Below are 20,822 nucleotides of genomic sequence, written 5' to 3'. Positions count from 1 at the left end.
ATAATCCTTTTGTTTCACTGGAGGTCTGAACTGTGTGTAATCCCCACCCACCCCCAAAACACACACACATGTCTACACCCGCACACACACACACACCTTTATTCCACCGTGACCGAGTGCCATCACACAGCCGTGTTCTCAAAAAATATCAGACAGAAATATCGCAGAAAGCGGGATTCTGCTCCTGTCCAGGGAGGGATAATAGCCTGATTGCCACTCATCAACAGCTTTGCCAAGCCAGCTTCAGTCTCCTCAGCCTTTGGTACAGCAGGGCTGTCAATCACACCATCACAATACAAAATTACAGCGTGCACAGATCCCCAACTGCCTCACTGAGAAAAACATCCACAGCTGACAACCTGTGCAAAAAAGAAAGCTGGTCCGTTGCATGAGGAATATAGAAGAATATGAAGAATAGAACTGCATGCTTTAGGACTTTCACTGAGCTACTTTATAAATAGAAGTATTTATTGGTTTTGATCAACTGACAGGTGTGGTAATGACAGTAGGCTGATGCAAAATGGAAATGGTCAAATAGACATGTTAATAGACGCATCAAAAAATCAAAATGATCTACTGCAGCAGCTACGTTCAAAACTCAAACACTAACGAATGCTCATGTCAGTAACAAATGCAATAAAAATCAGTTTTGGTTCACTAGTACCCTGTCCAAAGCAATTTTCAGATAACCTTCTTTACTTGCAATGTCCTTCATTAATGCTCTCATAAAAATGTCAGTTGAGATAATGCACTATACCCGTACTGCCAGAAGCATTAGCAGACAAATCATAGCTTCTGCCTGCTGTCCACCTGTCGCAAGAGTGATTTCATCACGTACTATTGGCAAAACTATTGGCCCATATCAATCTAGAATTTCAGCGATAACAGTTAAATGAAAATGCACTCTCTGGGTCCTCGACAACCGTTGAAATGGAAAGCCACACGTTTCCACACGTCCAAGTTTACTCCTTTCCAATGAAAACTTTCCTTCAGGCCGACCTAATTTAATTAGATCGACGTGTGATTTTAACCAGACATGGGATCTATTTTTCCCATTGCTGCGTGTTTCAGCTAGGCATTTCACATTCAAAACACTCCCCGTTTCGAATCAGGAGGCGCTCCTGGGGACAGCCGAGGCTGCATTTGAAGACCCCGATAACATTAATAATCCTCTCCGCAGATCTAGAACGCCCGTGGCACACGACTCCACGCAGCAGTCTGAGCACATCCACCGACTAACAAACCACACGGCGGCACCCAATGCTCTGAGCGCAAACACTACAAATCCCATTTTTATTCCAAAAGCCAACAACATGAAGGAAAACGCACACAGAGAATACAGCCCCACACCCCCCCCCCCCCCCCTCCCTCAAAACTACTAACAATCCACATGCTGGGCACTTGCTATAAGACTCTTCAAAAATCAAATTTAAATTCTCAAATCCCCACCAGCTTTGTACTCTTCAGCTTTGCAACAATGATTCGTTCAATGGTACGTTCTTTGCAACCGTCCCATTGTTTTCTATTGACTTGGCTTTTCAGCAGTGCTTTTGGTTCTTGTGTTCAGCCTCATCTTAGAAAGAGCACGGTTTGTGCTCAAAATGACGGTATGAATTCAAAGAAAGACGAACGCTCCTCTCCGGAACAGGCAATGTCTTACCCCTGTGTGAATGGTGTTTCCATATGACGGTGGGCTCTGGCCTCCCGATGGCCAGGCACATGAGGGTGACGTTGCTGCCCTCGTTCACGGTGATGTCAGCAGACACGTTAGAAATCTTGGCTGGAACTGCGGAGGAAAAAAAAGACGCACAAATGTGAATGTGCATGTTGTGCTTTGGGTGATGAAGCAGATAGTACATATCTAAAAATGTTTAAATGTTATGTGGTGCAAACTTGTAATGTGAATGTAGTGCAGTAGACCGATTTATTTATCTATCTTATTTTGGTCTGGACTCAAAATTCAGCAAAACACAAAAAGGTAACTCTAGTTTCCTTTTGCTCTTCAAAATTTAGAATGAAACAAACCACAGATAGATTACAACTGTTCTCTTAAATATATGGTAACAAGTCAATAAAATGTCATTCTAATTACTTATTTTAGTTTTGGGATTCATTTTGTTTCTTTCAGTGTTTGTCTAAATAAGAAAGGGCAGTACTCAATTCCACAATAGTTACACTTCTTTACGAAACTGGGTTAGGAACAGTATGGGGAATATCTGCGGTGCTGTGATTGGTTCATCACCAAGAAGCTACTGAATGTAGAGCTTTGGGAATTCCTTCAACTAGATCTGAGCTACCTAAGGGGAAATCATAAATATGGGATATGGGCAGGGACTCAACCTCTGTTAGTGCAACAAAAAACAAAAACACAGCGCAAACAAATGCCCAGAGGAAATCTTACTTTTATGTATATAGTCTGCTAAGTACTGAGACATGTGAAAAGATTTTGACACATATCTTCTCATGCTTAATTGAAGAAAGAACATAAAGCATTCAGTAATTCCAATTCTTACATCATGAAACACAATAATTCCTTTAAATAATAATAATAAAAATAATAACAATAATCATACACTTCTGGAGATCCTGTAGAACATCTAAAAGGCACAGGGGTAGTGACTAAGCTTCTTGCTGAAAGAACTAATCACCCACCTAACTGTGAGAACATAGTGTGAAAACATGTTTTACATTATTAAAATGTCACTCTAGAAGTGATATTATATTTGTTTTCATTTGATTAAAACACTATGTAGTGCCTCATTCAGATCAGGCGATGACATCGATACTTGCCAGTCCACATGATACTGTAATACTACAGGACAAGCACATGACGGTGTGCTTTTCCGTGTGAATGTTTGCCAAGGACAAGGTATATCAACACAACACGCCCACCCACAGAATTACAGCTGCATCTGTTTATCCAGGACGGAACGCTTCCCTCAAAGGAGACGAAGGGAAGGCCTCATTCCCGTTTTTGAGATATGGCCCAGAAATTCAAAGCTCCTCCTTTGAGTGAGAACATCACAGATTTATAATTTCAGTAAAGTCTGGAAATGTAAGAGATGTGAGGCCTTTCAACTGAACACAGTGAAGGACTTGGCTGGTAATTGATTCTGGAGGATTTCTGAGGCCTGCGTTAGAGGAGAGCCTCTTCTGTGCTCTGTGGGTTTCATTGATTTATCATGAATCATTTGGCCCCCAGTAACCTCTGATTGGGACCAGACTCAAACCTGTGAAAGGAATGTGTGATTAACTCAAGCTTCTTTGTAAATATGTAAAGCCATTGAATTGTTGTACAGGATTTTGGTTGCCGTATGTGCATACTTGTGGAACATATTCTGCCTCTGAAGACACTCTTGCACTTCTCAACTTGAAACACATTCATATTTCATTGATCTATATTTTGCATCATGTGGAACCCATATTCATTTCTCTCTTCTGTTTATTTTTTATTTATTTAATTTAATTTTTTTTTTAATTTGGCCCCTGTTGCCGGCTAGGGAGAGTGAAGACAATTCAATCTCCTCTGAAACGTGTCTGCCAGTCAGATGCCTCTTTTCACACTGTAGCTGCAAGCCACACAAACCCAGACCATAGGTGGAGGAGACCCATTCATACCACAAAGAGAGCTAGCCACAGGCGCCTGGACGAGCAGCGGTAGTCACTTGAGTAATGTGCTAACAATGCGACATATCCCTTCCAACTGTATCCCTCCCAAATCTCTGAGCAATGCAAAGCCAATTATGTGCCAGTCCCATGGAGCTGCTGGCCACGGTCGGCACTGGCACGGACCGGATTCGATTCGAGAGCATGGCGCTCACTCATGTGCCGCAAGTGGCGCTTTTATGGAGTAGGGTACCTGGCACCCCCATATTCATTTTTAATTGGATTGAAACTGAACTGAATGGCAACAATTTTAAACTCGTTGCATCCTGCTATTTAGTGAATAGAACAATACAAATATCAATTTCTTAAAGCATTGGATCTAAAATAGTGCGGGCCACTTTGAGGTGAGTTAGATGGAGGCACTTAATGTCCCAATCAACCAGTGAGGGTCACTCGTGTTCAATGATCTGCTGTCATTCCAGCCAACCAAAGCCCTTCCATCTGTGGGCAGTGCTGGAACCAATCGTATGTTTTTCTACAGGGCTTCCAGTCCATCCACACTCTAGAATACGGATGAGCCAGTAAGCAGTGCCTATACCCCTGACTTCCTGAAGTTTGTTGGGTTTTATAAATGCAGCAGGATTTACAGTTAACGGGTGGGTAAATTCATCTGCCTCACTGCCATTTCTGACATATTGCCATTTTACCTTTTTACATCTGATATTTATTTAGCAGATGCTTTTATCCAGGGCGACTTACGAAGCTTACACTGTTTACACCAATCCATTTAATCCATTCATGCAGCTCGATATTTTCTGAAGCTATTTAGGTTACCTTGCTCAAGGGTACAGCAACACCTGTTCCACCTGGGAATTTATACAACAGCCCCAGTTCCTATTATGATACACGGACACCCCTGTCTAGTAAGTGTTGGAGCACGCCAGCAATATTTATAATTTTGGTAAGCACTGTGCATAAAGTTTTTACACAACCGCCTTAGTGGGTAAGCAATTATAGTAACAGTCGGAGAGCAGAAAACATTTTAAATGAAGAAAAGCAAATAAAAACTTTCACAGTACAAGCACTCTAGTTAAAGGTAGCAAGCCTTTGATTTGACCTCGTAAGGTTAACACATTTTCTTCCTTTTGACTTTTATTAATTTTTTGCAAGAGATATTAACAATCGGGTAATTGTGTTGGAATTCACAAACTCAGCATCAAGGTTTTATTATTCTATATATTGTATATGTTCACTTTTTATTTCACACGCATTCTGATTTCATAATGTTTCAGTAGGTCATTAATAATATAGCCTACCGTGCATTGCCAAGCTGACAAATGAAAACTCCATTAATTGTGTGCATTGATTCAGAAAAAACCAGGACAAAATAGACCAAAGAACATGACAATAAATCCAAGACTCATTAAAGACCTTGTTTAAAAAGAAAACACTAGCCAGCAGTAATGTGATATATCCATGCTGCTATAAAATCTCCTTCTCATTAAGACTTATGCATAAAAGGGAATTAAACCCACGCAGACTGAGTGTATGAGTCAGTTTTCTGTATGAAGCAATGCCAACCCATATTATTTCATGGGATAATAATAGAATATAGTAGCTTACAAAACCACTACCCGTAAGTTAATATTTAACACCCACCAAATAGAATATTGAACATACATCAAAGCTATCTGCATATATGCAAAAAGAAATTGCAGAAATGTGCTCTTGCACAGTTTCTCAACCTGAATAACAACATTCTGTAATGAATTTATGAAAAGAACAGGTACATTATGCAGGAGAGCCTAGCCAGGAATCACAAAGGTACAGAGTTCATTTATTTATTTATTTATTTATTCCCTTGCACTGCCTGTAGCATTGGGTAGTCAGTGATTCTTGGTAAATCACTATTGACTACCATGCCGGACTCTGTACAGTGAGGGACGGCGCAGGAGCCTGACGCTGCCTGAGATGCCAGGTCAGGGAAAAGTCCATTATTAATTCAGCTGTATTTCTGCATTCCTGACAAATTCTATTCATTTTTATCCTCATTATCAGTCTAATTTCTCACCATCAATCTACAGTATTCTGAATAAAAACATTGACATGACAACTGAATGGCAATGACATTTGGATAAGGAACATGTTCTTATTTTAAATGTGTTTTCCATATTTTGCATAGTTTTTTTTCCCCCTTTCAAAATTATGAATCAGGTGTTTGTAAAATAAAAATAGCAGGAAAAAGCACAGAGAAAATCATATTGTAGTTAAATATAATCTGGTCGTTTGGAAAAGAAAATAAGCTGTCCTTTCCCTGGAACTCTGATGAAGGTAAACATGAAGAAAAGCATATGGCTCCACTGGAGGAAAGTGATGACACTATCAAGTAACAGACCATGCAGAAAAGGGTGACCCGCAACAGTAGGGGCCTGAGGTGATTATGTTCCTATAAAAGATTCCAATTACACATTTTATAAGGACAGTAATAGCTACACACAACATAAAATGAGTACGTTTAAAAGTATGTTTATAACATCTGATCTCAGTTAATAAAACCTGACAAAAAAGGTCTTAAGATTTATGTTCCACTTTCTTTTAAGGCTTGTTAGGGTATTGTAGATAATGAAAAAGAAATGAATAATTAAATAGAGAATACATGGAGATAGAAAAACTAAGTTACAGTGAATTGAGTTAAATGTATTGATGAGCATCCAGTCAGGATGCATCACAGCATGTTAAGGAGGAGGTCCACTCCAGGACTTTCACAATGAACATAACAGATCATTAGCTGCAAGCATTGTGTATTCAGATCAATTGTGACTGATGTCATCAAGTATGACCAAATAAATTATGATTATGCGTTTGTCAATGAGAGAGTTGCCAGGATTTGCTGGAATTGTCTACCACCAATGCCCCCATCACATTTGATTCCCAAAATATTTTGATGATTACTTAAGAGATTTCAGATTTGTTTTGATTCAGATTATAATGAACATGAAATCATTTTGAAAATATAACAGCAAAGCAAGTGAATATAGACCCATGTGTTAAGAAGCACTAAAGAAGAACTCATCCTTATTGTGGTGGACCACACAATGCACTACTATTAATGTTAACAAAAGAGTGTACACGGGACATGGTAATCAATGCAATTAATATCAAATCAATTCCTATCCAACGTTGATTAGGAAATGTGCATTTCAGCACAGAGTATTGACTCTTAGGTGGTTAACCCATGTGTCAGTACCTCTGTGAAATGTAGCTTTCTTCTTCTTCCCCAGAGGGTCTGAAAACTGCGAGTAGAGTCTCAGGATGAAACACAATCACTGCAGACTAAATGTAGCCTTCATAGTCATTAGAAAAAACAGAAAGGAGAAAAAGGTACAAATTCAGTTGGAATGCTTACTTCTTGAATCGATCATTTCAGGAAATAGTGAATTTGGCTATAGATTTGTCTACTTCATGCATTTGTTTATCGATCTCAGTTAGCACAGCTAGTTCAATTACATTGCTGCTCACATGTTATCGTTATGTTATATATAATATGATCAATATTGCAAACTTAATGGCTGCCTAGGGCTGTTCTCTCAGTAGAACTTCGTTTAAGGATCTCTGTTGTGATTTCAAGGTAGCTTTGACTGTGCTTTGTTTTTTTAAAGAAAAAGCCCCTATTTAAAAAAATTAAACCTAAAGTGACTTTAGCATTGTACCCAGAGCACCATATCAAGATTGTTATGTACGAGCGAAATGTAAGACACCATTGTATGAAGAGCGAACAGAACGTAAAGAGCATAGAGAAACTGTGAGCCAAAAAGCGTATTTTAATATTTTAGACCAAACATTAGACCAAATAAAACCATACAGTGTAGCAGCGGTGGGCGGGGGGGGGGGGAACAGGCTGCACTTGAGAAGACTCGTGAATGTCGCAGAATGTCACGCGGTCCCTCAGAGACCCAGCCGGAGCCCCCCAGCTGAGAACTGACTCGCCTCTGACAATGATATATCATTATATCTCAGTCCACCTGCATATAGATTTATTGGCTGAATTTAATATAATTGCATGGCTGTTACTGTACCTTCCGGGGAGGCTCGGGTAAATAGTACACTTAAGGGAAACATGCTCACGTGGTTGTGCTGTTTTAAGAAAATAAAAAAAGGACTGATTTTGTCTGTCTCACTTACACCGTATACTACATTCAAAGAAAATAGAAGTAAGAAGGAAATAGGAACATACCTTCATTATGGGGCAGAATTAACCCGCTTCCTCTCATTACCAGCAGCAAGCTAGGCAGTCACCAAGATATTTGTTTGAATAATTGTGTTTACTTTAAGTATTCTATGTGTTTTTTATTTTATTTCATTCCCCAATAAGTTGATGCTTACGTTGTGACTTTTGTGCCAGAGGAAGAAAAGCTATTTCTGAAGCTGTTTTCTTGTTATCCAGCTGCTGGCATTACTGCGAAACCTTCATGCAATTAAATCATGGATGCTGAAATATAAGTTTAAAAGTCCTTACATAAACCAGTGTTGTCTTGTTTTATGCGATCATATTTAAGCGTATCAGTTTATGCCTGTGACATTTCTCTCTACCGGCCTGATGATACGTTTCATAAAGTTACGCAGAGTGAAATCTCCAGCATCCTCACAGTGTCATTAAGCACAGTGGGGTGCATGCGTTCCCAAGGCAACAGAGAATAAGGGGAGGTAAGAGTTGCATTGTGAGGTTTGATGTGTGCATTGTCTGTCTTCATGTCTGTAATCCCTTTCACCTTTCACCACTTTTCAGAAAATGTGGAAAAGTTGCAATGTTGTGATGAAAATAATGAAGAATAGGGAGAGGTAAAGAAACATGTTCTGCAATGGAAAGCGCTTGGGGGGAATTTTACTCCTGTGCAGATATATGTCAAAATAGCCCACACACTGTATGTCAAAATAGCTCATTTATTTTGACTGACATTTTTAATTTGGTCTTGTCATAGTTTGAATAGACACATGCACACACACACGCACACAGACACAGACGCAGACACACACACACACTCTTCTTATTTCTTGCTGTTCTTATTTCAATGGAATTACAGCATAAAACCTACTGAAGTAAAAACTCCTATATTCCTGGCAAAATGCATCTCATTAGTGCGATGATGCAGGAAATGATGAGAAAATACAGGAACTTTTATTTGAGGCTTATTAAGTTCCATAATTAACTTATTTTTATAAACGAATAAATCAATTATTAAACATAACCAGAGGGCCCATATTCCTTACAGCCAGTGCATGTGTGGGCCTTTCATAATGTGGGATACAAGCGTTGGTCACAAATGAAATGAAGAACAAATAATGCTTCAGTGGCATAGCACAATCTCCATAGGGGCTGAAAGTCGTATAAAAATCAAAAGAGAATCTTTGTTAAAACACTGGCTTTCACACCTAATTCTCAATGCAATGATGATATGATCTGATATCAAATACTGACTGCTAGTGTTGAAGGTGGCCGGCAGCCTTGCAGGGTAACACACTTATGGCCATTTCCAAAGTCAATGGTGCTGTCCCTGTCCATTCAAGACAGAGTGGCTCCTCCGACTGAGCAGGAATTGTGTCTGTGCCAACCTGTGGCCCCCTGCGCATTAAGCAATCTCTGATGCAATGGCAGAGCGGCCCAGCTGGTGGACTGCAGAGAGAAAAGGAAGTAGCATCTGGCGAAATGTGCTTTGGAGTAGAGTGTGTACTTGGCTACGCTGTCTCAAATAATTACTTTGCAGTGATTGGACAGGCTTGTGAATATAGCAGGGCATTGCAAACTGGGAGTACTGTTAGGGGGGAAAAAAGCTAAAAAGAAGTTGGTAGATAATAAATAAATAAATGAGCAAATAAGTAAGTATCTAAATAAATGAATAAATAAATTATTTTTAAGTCCTCCACGCATGATTACCCGGCAGTATTTTGTACTCATACAGACAATACAGACAGTGAAGGCTTTAATATAATATGTGCTCTGTGTAAAGAGTGATCCAAGTGTTAATACTGCAACATCAGCAATATTACAGCATTGCCAACAGAGGCAGAAGCTCAGTAATGAAGCAGATCCTAATTCGTTAAACAAGCTAATCTTCCCTGGGCCTGCTCTCCCATTTCTACACTGTTAGTGCCTCTGAATATTTCAAACGGCTCATTACTTGCGTTTGGAATGTGGTGGGTAGCTGCTCCTCAATCCCATAATGAGCCCCTCAGCTTAATGCTGTTTTTTTTTTCTTTCTTTCTTTCTTTTGCCTCTAATCTGAAAAACACAGTCACACATGATTACACTTGAGGAAACAGAATATGACTAATCCAGAATTCCATTTATAGCCGTTTGTAATGAAATTGAAAAACCCGTAGTACTCCCCTGCCTCCAAACGCCAATAAGGAAAAAATGATAATGAATAAAGAAAGACGGGCACACACGTGTAACCTGTCCAAACGAGAATGCCTAAAGAAGCTACATAATATTTTTATGAATATACCCCACACAAACCTGTAGAGGACACGGAAAATCCATTCCACAGTCACACTGCTCAAAGCATAAACAACAGAAACAGACCAAGGCTCCACCTCTACTTTCAAATAAAGTACTTCTTGGAATGGTCAACATATTTGCCTTTATATGTATAAATGTTTTGCCTTTTTTTTAAGATTCCACTATTATGGACAGTTTCAATTCTGTGCCAGACATATTGGCATGTATATTGAGTGTAGCATGGAAAATACTGAAGACTATTGTGCTTGCCTTTGAAAGGACATGGTGTATGCAGTACATTACATCACATATAGATGTGATTAACGAGGAGTGGGAAGGAGAACCGAACGTAAGTGATGTAAATGACATGAAACAGGATAGGTAATTACAAGAGAATGATCTCAATGTTCCCAAAACGAAACGACGACAAGCCGCAGGAAGGATAATTGAAAGGAGACGATACCCCGATGTTCAACACATAAAACACGAGGAATGAAAAAATAATAATAATCCAAAGGGAATAATACTGTAATGTTCCGTAGCGAAACGACTAGGAGTGGAATAGGAAATGATGGTGTAGCATTGCCAAAGATAAACAGTGATATGTGCAAAGGGGAAACAAATGGGAATTATACTGCATCATCCCCAGAGTAAACAGCACAGGAGCAGGGAGGGAATTGGAGGAGAAATACTGCTGTATCATTCCTGGAGGTAAACGGCAAGGACGAGGGAGGATCATGGAAGGGGAACGATCCGGTATCATTCTCAAAGCCAAACAGGGGGGAGCAGGGGGGCAAATCAAAGGTGAATAATACTGTGTCATTCACAGAGATAAAAGCAAAAAGCAGCAAATAAAATTTGAAGGGCAAATTATAATCAAAATAATTGAGCAACATTCCTATTTGCAAACATCAAGGAGAGGGATAGGGAATCAAAAGGACAGTGAATTTATTTTTGGACTCGAACTAGAAAACCCACAAAATCACCTTGATCTAACACTTTTGTTTTGTGCAACACCTGATTTACCGTTAAGAAGGATGCCTAACACATTTTGAGCCCATAAAGCTAGGTCTTGATAGACATCCAGTAATAGACTTTTTAGTAGCTGCATCTGCTAATGTGTTTTCTATACTACTTAAAACTGTTGAGATTAAATGACCCAACACTTTAAGATGGCTCTGTTATTGCACAGTCTGTGATGTATTGAACACAATACCGGCAATGACGGTTGAATAGGATTCAATAATGAGATTGCTTTTATGTCAGAAAAAATGTACTGAAGAATTTTAGTACTCTAGAAAAGCTTCCAAAGACTTTCCCCTTAGACTACAAAACAACAGCAAAAGATAACAGACAAAGATAAATCAAGTTCCATCTAATACAGTAAATGGAAGCTAGTCATATCCGGTGTGAAATTTAACCATTAACTGAACACAGACCATGTGATTTGAACTAACTGAGCCCTGACCAATCTGGGCTTTCAATGTTTCAAAAGATTTCATTTAGGTGATGTCATTCTACTGTGTCCAGGTATGCAACAGCCAGCCTTTTTAATTTACAGTAATTTGAATCCCGGGAATAATCAACGAAACAAATAAGTAAAACATGTGGTGAAATGTTACTTATACATTGTAAAGCCAAATACACTCTACTCAAAAGCAATAAAATCGATCCTATTAACTGGACAAATTGCTATTATGTCAAAGCAAGTAATCATGTTTAACTGCCTATTCAAAATGTGATTTCTACTCACAACACATTTTATTTGGTTCTTTTCACATTTTTTAAAGATGTAGCTACTTGTTAAAACAATCAAAAAAATTCTGTGAACACATTGCACTAAAAATATTTAATACAGTTCACTTGAAAAAGTTGCAGTGTCAACCATTTTTTTCCTTCATAATAGCCACTGACATTATTCTTATTCTCAACACTACATTTCCAAAAGTATGTGGACACTTAATTAATGGTTTCAGTTATTTCAGCCACACGCATTGCTAACAGGTGCATAAAATCAAGCATACAGCCATGCAATCTCCATTAACAAACATTGGCTGTTGAATGGGTAGTACTGAAGAGCTCAGTGACTTTCAACATGGCACCATTATAGTGTGCCCCTTTCCAACAAGGCAGTTTGAGCTAGAGCTGCCCCAGTCAGCTGTAAGTGCTGTTATTGTTGAGTGGAAACGTATATGAGCATGTAACAGCTCAGCCAGAAAGCGGTAGGCCACACAAGCTCACAGAACGGGACCGCCGAGTACTGATGCGTGTACCGTGTAAAGATCATCTGCCCTGGGTTGCAACACTCGCTGCAGAGTTCCAAACTACCTCTGGATACAACGTGACCACAAGAACTATTAGTCAAGTGCTTCATGAAATGGGTTTCCATGGCCGAGCAGCCGCTCACAAGCCTAAGATCACCATGTGCAACGTGCAAGTGTTGGCTGGAGTGGTGTAAAGCACCGCCATTGGACTTTGAAGCAGTGGAAACGTGTTCTCTGGAGTGATGAATCACGCTTCGCTATCTGGCAGTCTGACTCATGAATGTGGGTTTGGCGGGATGCATAGTGCCAACTGTACTGGCCCAAATAGTGAGTTAATCTTAATGCTACAGCATACAATGACATTCTTCTGTGGAAACAGTTTGGAGAAGGCCCTTTCCTGTTTCAGCATGACAATGCCCTCATGCACAAAAAAAAAGTCCATAAAGAAATGGTTTTCTGAGTGTGCTGGGGAAGAAGGACTTCCCTGCACAGAGCCCTGGCCTCTACCCCATCAAACACCTTTACTGTAGGATGAATTGGAATGCTGACTGCGATCCAGGCCTTACATCCAACCTCAGTGGCCAACCTCACTAATGCTTGTGGGTGAATGGAAGCAAATCCCTGCAGCCATATTCCAAAATCTACTGGAAACCCAGAAGAGTAGAGGCTGTTAGAGTAGCAAAGGGGAGTCCAACTCCATATTAATGCCCATGGTTTTGGAATGAAATGTTTAACGAGTACATATGGGTATGCTGTTGAGGTGCCCAGAAACCATATCATATGGCATTATAACAAAATATACTATGTACAAACATTTGTAGATTAGCTATTCAGAACAATGGCTAAAACTTAACTTTCCCTTGTTAATCTAATTTACTTCTACTAAGTGTTCAGATAGATTTTAAGCAAGACAAAACATGTTATACATAGTAAGTTCCCGATGTAATTTATTTAAGTGAAAACATCTACACATTACAGATACAAACTCTATAATATTATTTTTAAGTAAATTAAAAGACTAAATTTAAGTTAACTCTAAGTAAATGATTTTTAAAATGCTCTATTTACTTAAATTACACTCAACCTCATTAAAAAAGAAGGCAAATGTATTCAAATTTACTGGTTACAGACAATGTTGCTGGTCTGGCACTTCAGTGAAGAGAAATGGTGTTTGAGCAATACACTACAGAGTGATGCAAAAACTGAATTCAAAAATTTCAGCCACTCTCGGAGAGCGATGGAAGTTAAAATGTATTTATTATAAAATGTGTTAAAATATCAACGCTTTTCGGCTGGGAGCCTTCTTCAGGGTGATATTGCAAGAGACAAAAACAGTGATTTACATACACACCTGCGGGAGCACTCAATTACAAAGTTGATCAATAGGCTAGCAAGTGACAAGTAGTAGTCAATGTGTGGAATAGCCTGCCAGGTCACGTAGTAGAGGCAGAAACTCTGGGGATTTTCAAGACCAGGCTTGTGTAAGATACTGTCTGGTCTGTAGGTAATCAGAGAACTAGGTACAATTTAGTCAGGAAAATTGCAAGTATTGTTTGGCTGAATGGCCTGTTCTTGTCATTATGTTATGTTACGTGACACTACATGGCCAAAAGTACGTGGACACCTGACATCCAACATCTCATCCAAAATTATGTGCATTATATGGATTTGGTTCACCCTTTGCTGCTGTAACCACCTCCATTCTTCTGGGAATGATTTATACTAGATTCTGCAGGGATTTGTTTCCATTCAGCCAGAAGAGCATTAGTGAGGTCAATCACTGATTGGGCAATTTGGCTTTCCAGTTTATCCCAGAGGTGTTGGATGGGGTTGAGGTCAGGGCTCTGTGCAGGCCAGTCAAGTTCTTCCACACCGTTCTTGATATAACCCTTTCTATATAGACCTCGCTGTTTGCTCAGAGGCATTGTCATGCTGAAACAGGAAATGGCCTTCCCCAAACGTCTAGGATATGACTGCAAGCTGTAGCATTAAGATTTGTCTTCACTGGAACTAAACAGCCTAGCCCAAAGCATGAAAAGCAGCCCCAGACGAAGGGGTGTCCAGATACTTTTGGATATATAACATATGCGATGTTGAGTAACAACAGCAACCATTTATCAGCTGTAAAGTAGCTGAGTGCAATTGAAGTAATTAGGTAACAACTGAAATAGACTATGACTTAATCTCATTAGGAAAACAAAAGGTTAATTAAAATAAGGTGACAAACAGAATCATATAAAATAAATCTTTAAGACTAAGCTCTTCATTCATACCTTGTGGGTGGAGACAGATATAAGACAATGTCTTCCCCTCTAGTACCTAGCGTAACTAAGTCAATTCCTATGAAAGAACATAGAGATGGGATCTTTGGCCTCTTTAAAATGTCTGGCTAAATGCTTCTGTGTTCTGTAATGTGTTATTTTGAAGGATGCTCAGTCTCCTCAATGTGCACTTTATCACAAGGATATCTGTCCATCCATCCATCCGTCATCTTTACCTGCTTATCTTGGTCAGGGTCACAAGGGATGCCCAGCATGCATCGGGTGATAGGCAGGAACACACCCTGGACAGGTCACCAATCAGGACCACAGGGACAACTTATCATGTATACAACATTTTTAGTTTTACACGTGAAAAAACAATTAATTGTCATTCTTTTTCCATTAGCTGCACATTTAAACCATTCAGTGGTACTCCTAAATGGACAACTAATGCAATTACCACATTTAAAATTACCTACAGCAGTGTAACCAGTGAGAGTTACAGAGATAATTTGCTCACTGTTGGTGGACAGGCGTTTACCACTCTCTTGCCTTTTTTAAATTTGCAAGTGGTTTGTCTTTAAAAAATTCTCTAACAATACATGCCCATGTTTAAAAACAATATTTTAAATGCTTTTTGTCTTAGTTGTATAAGTCATTTGTTCCAATTTCATTCTACTGCATGTAGCCATTCTGTTTTACATTGCTAGCTATCTAGCTATGAATTTGGCCAGTGGGTAGCACTTTTGCACGTTTGCCTCACAGTAAGAAGGTCCTGGGTTTGAATGTCTGTGTGGAGTTGGTATTTTTTTTCCTCTGTTTCCTCAGTCTGAAAACATGCAGGTTAGGTTTTAATTGCAGAGTCTAACTGGGAAGTGGAGTGACAGGTCCTGGAATGTGAAAGAGTACTGGAATCTGTTCGTTTATTGGAAGAAAGGAGAGTGCCTTCCTTGCTAACCTTAATGTTTGAAATGAACGGTTTCAGTGCTGTAGTTCATAATGAACTTCAACCCTTCACTATTATTAAGTGTATACAAAAATAATGAGTCGATAAGGACAATGAAAAACTTTCAGGTCAAAACAGTACAAATGTTTTATGTTCAACATAACATGACATCTCGTGTTGTAATGATGTGCTTGTATTATGTTAAATGAGCATACGATACAGAATGTATGTTTTAGAACTATAAGTGGGCAAATAGTCCCTTGAACATGAAAAATGAGTATATGCATTCTGCTATTATATCTGAGTACAAACATCCAAATATGTGTTAGGTGTGTGATGTAGATTTTATTAATTGAATTTAACTAAATTATGTTACATTAACATTAAGAGTTTAACTGCTATGAATTCAAAAATTGAAACTTGTTGACTTAACATTTTTTTTAAAAACTGTTAACCCGGCAACGGATGATTATTTGTGTCAATTGACCATAGTTTTTTATGTTAATTTGGCAGTCTGGAACATTTGTATAGAGTATACATTAAAGGGTTCTGTCATGGGTGGATAAGCATTTACAGTGTAATTGAGATCTACATCAGCATTGTTCTGTTGCAGTAATGGCTCAAATATTATTTCATTACCCTGTTAGACCAGAGTAATTTCAGTAATATATACTGTTAAAGCCATTTCAGTGTGTTCTCTTTTGGTCTGAAATAAAAATAGAGCACTAATTCCATGATTACAGAACAAGAAAGCTTGACTTAAATGTATGAAGTGCCATCAGTATAAGCCCTTAAAAGTCCTTTCCAACATTAAAGTAAACAAATCCATTTTTATCTTTTTAGAATGTGGTCAACAGACAGCCATTAAGGAGACAGCCACACAATTCTTAAAAAGTGAAACTGCTCAGTAATTACAGGCCACTACAAGCAGCACTCAGCACACAGAGCCTGGGAGGTACTCTGATGGCCTAGCTTTTGTAATCTTGGATTGTATTTTTTTTTTTTTTTTTACACTGAGTGCACCATTGATTTTTCGTTACTGAATCTCTGGAAGATATACTGCATATACACTATTTGTCTCAATGCTGTGAGAATGATTTGCACTATACATCATTCCAATCCAGATTAATAACTGTTGACGATCTGGCTGTTACAAAGCATAAAATCGCCAAGTAAATTGCACTCCACAGGCGGCACTTGAAGAGTCTGTCCACCTTTGCAGACAGAATTTGTGAAGAAAAAAACGTGAAACAAAATTCATGTCAAATGTTGACTGAATTCTACTTATCGACCTTTCACTGTAAACAATCATTAAAACTCTTCAGGTTTTTTACCTTGAAAATATTATAAAATAACCATGCTAATGCATATCCAGCAGGGAACCTAGCACCAGGCTATTGGCCTTTAGCCCCCCCTGAACCCATCCCTCCCTGAAAGTGGCTTGATTATGTTATGCTCTTCCCCCCTATAATACTGCATATTTGGCACATTTGGCAAATAAAAACAGCCTATAAAACGACAGTGGCACATTAGCGCTTTGTTTCTGGAAGTTGGATGTGTGGCCACAGAGCCTATGGCTTAGGATCAGATTTCAGTGGAGTGCATTGTTACTACCTAGCTGCTGCTGCAATGGTACAGGCGAAGCCCATGTACCTTAAAATAAAAAGACAAGGGCTCAAAAACGATATTCACCTTGGAATTTATTTTCTTTGGTGGCATCAGCTGAAGTTTGCAGAGGATGAAAAGTGATACTTGTTTTTTATTGGACCTGTAAGTATTGTAATGTTACCCCTAGCTATCCTGTTAGCTACACCTCGTGCTAGGTAGCACACGGTCCAAAATTAGGTGCTCAGGGTGAGTGGGTGGCAATAGAAGATGGAGGAGGAGTGGAGGAAAATCCTGCATAGTATGCCTTTACAATATTTAAGAAAATATTTTATGTGCTCATACATTTTAATACACCTTTTAACTGGGATAAAAAAAAAAAAAAAAAAAAACGAATTAGTGTCTCCCCCCCCCCTCTGGCTCATGCTTATTACCTGCTTCTTAACATTCTGGGGGTGTCTGCAGCCAACCATATCCTTTTTATTAGCTTTAGTACCCAGATGTCCATTTTCAGCATTTACCATGTGTGAGTCATTGCTCCTATCAGTAATGAGTCAAACACCACTTTGTATGTAATGCGTTTTCACAGAATGCACACTCAAGCAAGATCGTTGCTGGCGATGTAAGAACTGAAACCAGATCACGAGGCCCATCCATGCACTACACATGCCTTAACGAGATGAGCAACCTCACCTAATATTCTTTTATAAAACATCGCCTAATATTCTTTTCCTTCTGAACCTAGACATAAATCTAAAATCCTTTCATTGCATCTCTGACAGATAAAGTTAAATGAGTGAAGATAAAAAGGAAACCTTTGTTCCCCTTTGTACCCAAAATATCAAAGTATAACTTTGCAAATGCATTTAATATGGAAAATAATATATCAAAAGACCCCGACTCTGTGAAATCAAAATCATAATATTAGTACTATGGTATAAATATTTTATTATTCTGTTTTTTAATTAGTTTACAATTAACACGAATATTTACATAAGATTTTAATTTTACCAATAAGCAGAAATAGAATATCCAGCTCATTATACCAAATATTGTCACCATATCAGTATTGCATAGGGTGTAAAAGCAAAATATAGCTGTGCATGGAAGAAAACAGCCACTTTTGATGGTGCTAACATCAACTTCAACTCCAAATTAATTTCCCTATTAATACATTAGGAGAGGTAAGTATACTTTTTTTATCATGGCCTAATTAATATAGTCAGTACTAAAAATAAAAATAAAATGTGATTTCATATTGGTAACACTTGTATAAATTCATGTGCGATCAGTATTACCAATTAAACAATGCTTTGTATATAAATTCAATGGGTAATTACAATGCACAAATTATACCTTTCATATCATGATATACGTATATAACAGACATTATTTCTTTATTAATTGTATATCATATATGCACATTACAATTCTAGGTCTTATACTAAGATGTGTGTTCACCCTGACTTCCTGTCTTCCCCCCCCCCCCCCCCCCCCCCCATTGAGACCAGCCCTTGCTTGCCAGCCTGACACACTGACAAGGTTACAGCTCTGGCACCCTGGGCACTGACCACTAAACTCCTTGCCCACCACGCAGCATCCCGCCCCCCCTGGAAACACAATAATGTTGTTTTAATATCTGGATATCCGTGAGTGTTTTTCAGAATGCAGCATTGTCTTGCGGAATATATGTGACACTACGGCCACAGTTAAAAATGTAAGCATGTACATCGGTTAATTCATACAGTACAGAAAATTTGTTAGATCCATTTTTTTTCATGTCATAGTTTAGTTTTTTTTCCCTCTTTCCCCTCACCCTGTCAGTTAAGACACTCAATACAACATGCCTATCCCATGCCTAGCATCCAGTTTCAGATTACCACTGAGTGAAATATGATGTAATGTTGACTTATGTCGTCATTATATTATTCATTCTGGTATAGCATCCTGCAGTACTCTTATGATACATAATCCCTCCCCCTTCTTTTGCTTCGGTTCCAAATATTCTTCAGCAACCTTGAATTACACAACGTGTTTACAGCATGCTAGTTATTCGATCACTGTGCGGAATACCTTTGACCATGATTTGCACATCACCTTGTGATTGCCCACTTAACCTCATTAGCAAGATTACTAATTATGCATATGGATATTTGAAAATATGCTGCACAGAGCTGTCACTGTTAGGTCAAAAGACATTTCTCAAGGTAATAAAAGTAATGAATAGCATTGTTTTTGGGGGTCCTTTTTAAGCCATTTTATGTGGGGGAAAGGTACCTTTCTATAATTGAGATATTTATCCCATGTGTCTTGCCATGACAGAAGTCACACTGGTTAAGAACATCTGAAAATAAATATCACCATAAAATTAATTGGTTTGAAATGTATACTACCAAATATAATTAGTAGATTCTATTATACCAATGCCTCGGTAATGCTATGCAAATCAAATTATACTTGTTTGACGTCAATTTTTCTGCTTTTATTAAATTTAATTGACATTATTCATAACTGTTTCTACAGTAAATGCGCAGTATCTTTCTTTGGAAAGGCATTGTGTGGGAGGCATTCTCACAGTCACAGACCAAAATTTGTTTGACTAAACACTGCAGTGCTGAAATGACCTTTATTTGTCTGCTTGCGTTGGCCTGGATAACATAATGCCTTGTTTGCTGAACCGAAGATTACTGGGCTGGTGGAAAACTGCAGGTTTCAAATTTCTGTCAAGGGCCCTGATGCTTTTCTATTGGTTATATGAGCCCTTTCAAATGCCTCTTGATCAATAGGAAAGAATGATGTATTTGAGTATAATGTTTGATAGGTGGTGTGGATGGGGGCATTGTGATGGTTTTGCCGTTTCAGTTGACATAATCCTGATCCAAAATTCATCGATTGCTAATACTACACATTTCAGCCATGACATTTCCTCAAAGACAGGGGTAAAAGAGGTTCACCAGCTGAGCACAGCGATGGATTTCCAGCTTCTAGACAAACAATATGCTTGCCATTTAAAAACACAACAGGACCGCGACATGGTACAAACAGACCTCCATGATGAACTCAATATTCCTATTTCACTATGCTGAACCAGGTCACGGAAAATGACTATGCCACTGACATGTGGCAGTCATTATCAGTGTCACTGTAAAACAGACTTGATAGTTAGCAAACTAATAAAGGCTAGAGGACACTGCATTTGAATGGTGCACTTAATAAAATAGGTATTTGAAGTCTCATCAGTGAATTAACTGTCAAATAACAATTGAGTGCTTACACAGGCAGTCAAGGCATGCAATTTTTAGACAAAGAAGAGCATGTTGCCAAATGCATTTTGAATATCATTTTTAACGAATGCTAAATATCTTTTCAAAACACGCCAAGTTGTCTTAAGCATTGATTTGCACAGAAAAAATAAACCACCACACCACATTGGAAAGGTAACAATTGGGAACTCATCCTTGCCAAAAAATAAAATAATAAACTGACAAAATTCTTAGCTCTCCATACTGTATAACTTCATTTATTACACTGTAATGTATGATACATTACATTATCTGCTTTCCATTAAGAGAAAATTGTTAACTTCTTTTTTGAGGCTTTCCATGTCTTCAAAGACCAGAGTATTACACTGTAAAAACACCTCT

The 20,822-nt window shown here is 38.5% G+C and overlaps 1 protein-coding gene across 5 annotated transcripts in view; it reads right to left on the bottom strand.

Annotated features, from left to right (window-relative positions):
- LOC118210340 (opioid-binding protein/cell adhesion molecule-like) overlaps nt 1-20,822 on the bottom strand; it is a 296,370-nt gene that overhangs the window by 40,179 nt on the left and 235,369 nt on the right. For all 5 annotated transcript variants that reach the window (XM_035386445.1, XM_035386444.1, XM_035386449.1 and 2 more), the window contains one exon: nt 1,661-1,786. In XM_035386445.1, coding sequence (XP_035242336.1) covers nt 1,661-1,786 — 126 coding nt within the window. The remainder of the gene's footprint in view (nt 1-1,660; nt 1,787-20,822) is intronic.

This window comes from Anguilla anguilla, chromosome 12 (genome assembly GCF_013347855.1).
Source record: "Anguilla anguilla isolate fAngAng1 chromosome 12, fAngAng1.pri, whole genome shotgun sequence".
Taxonomy (NCBI): domain Eukaryota; kingdom Metazoa; phylum Chordata; class Actinopteri; order Anguilliformes; family Anguillidae; genus Anguilla; species Anguilla anguilla.
The sequence above is the reverse complement of the archived record's forward strand: the minus strand, read 5'-3'. Positions and strand labels throughout refer to the sequence as shown.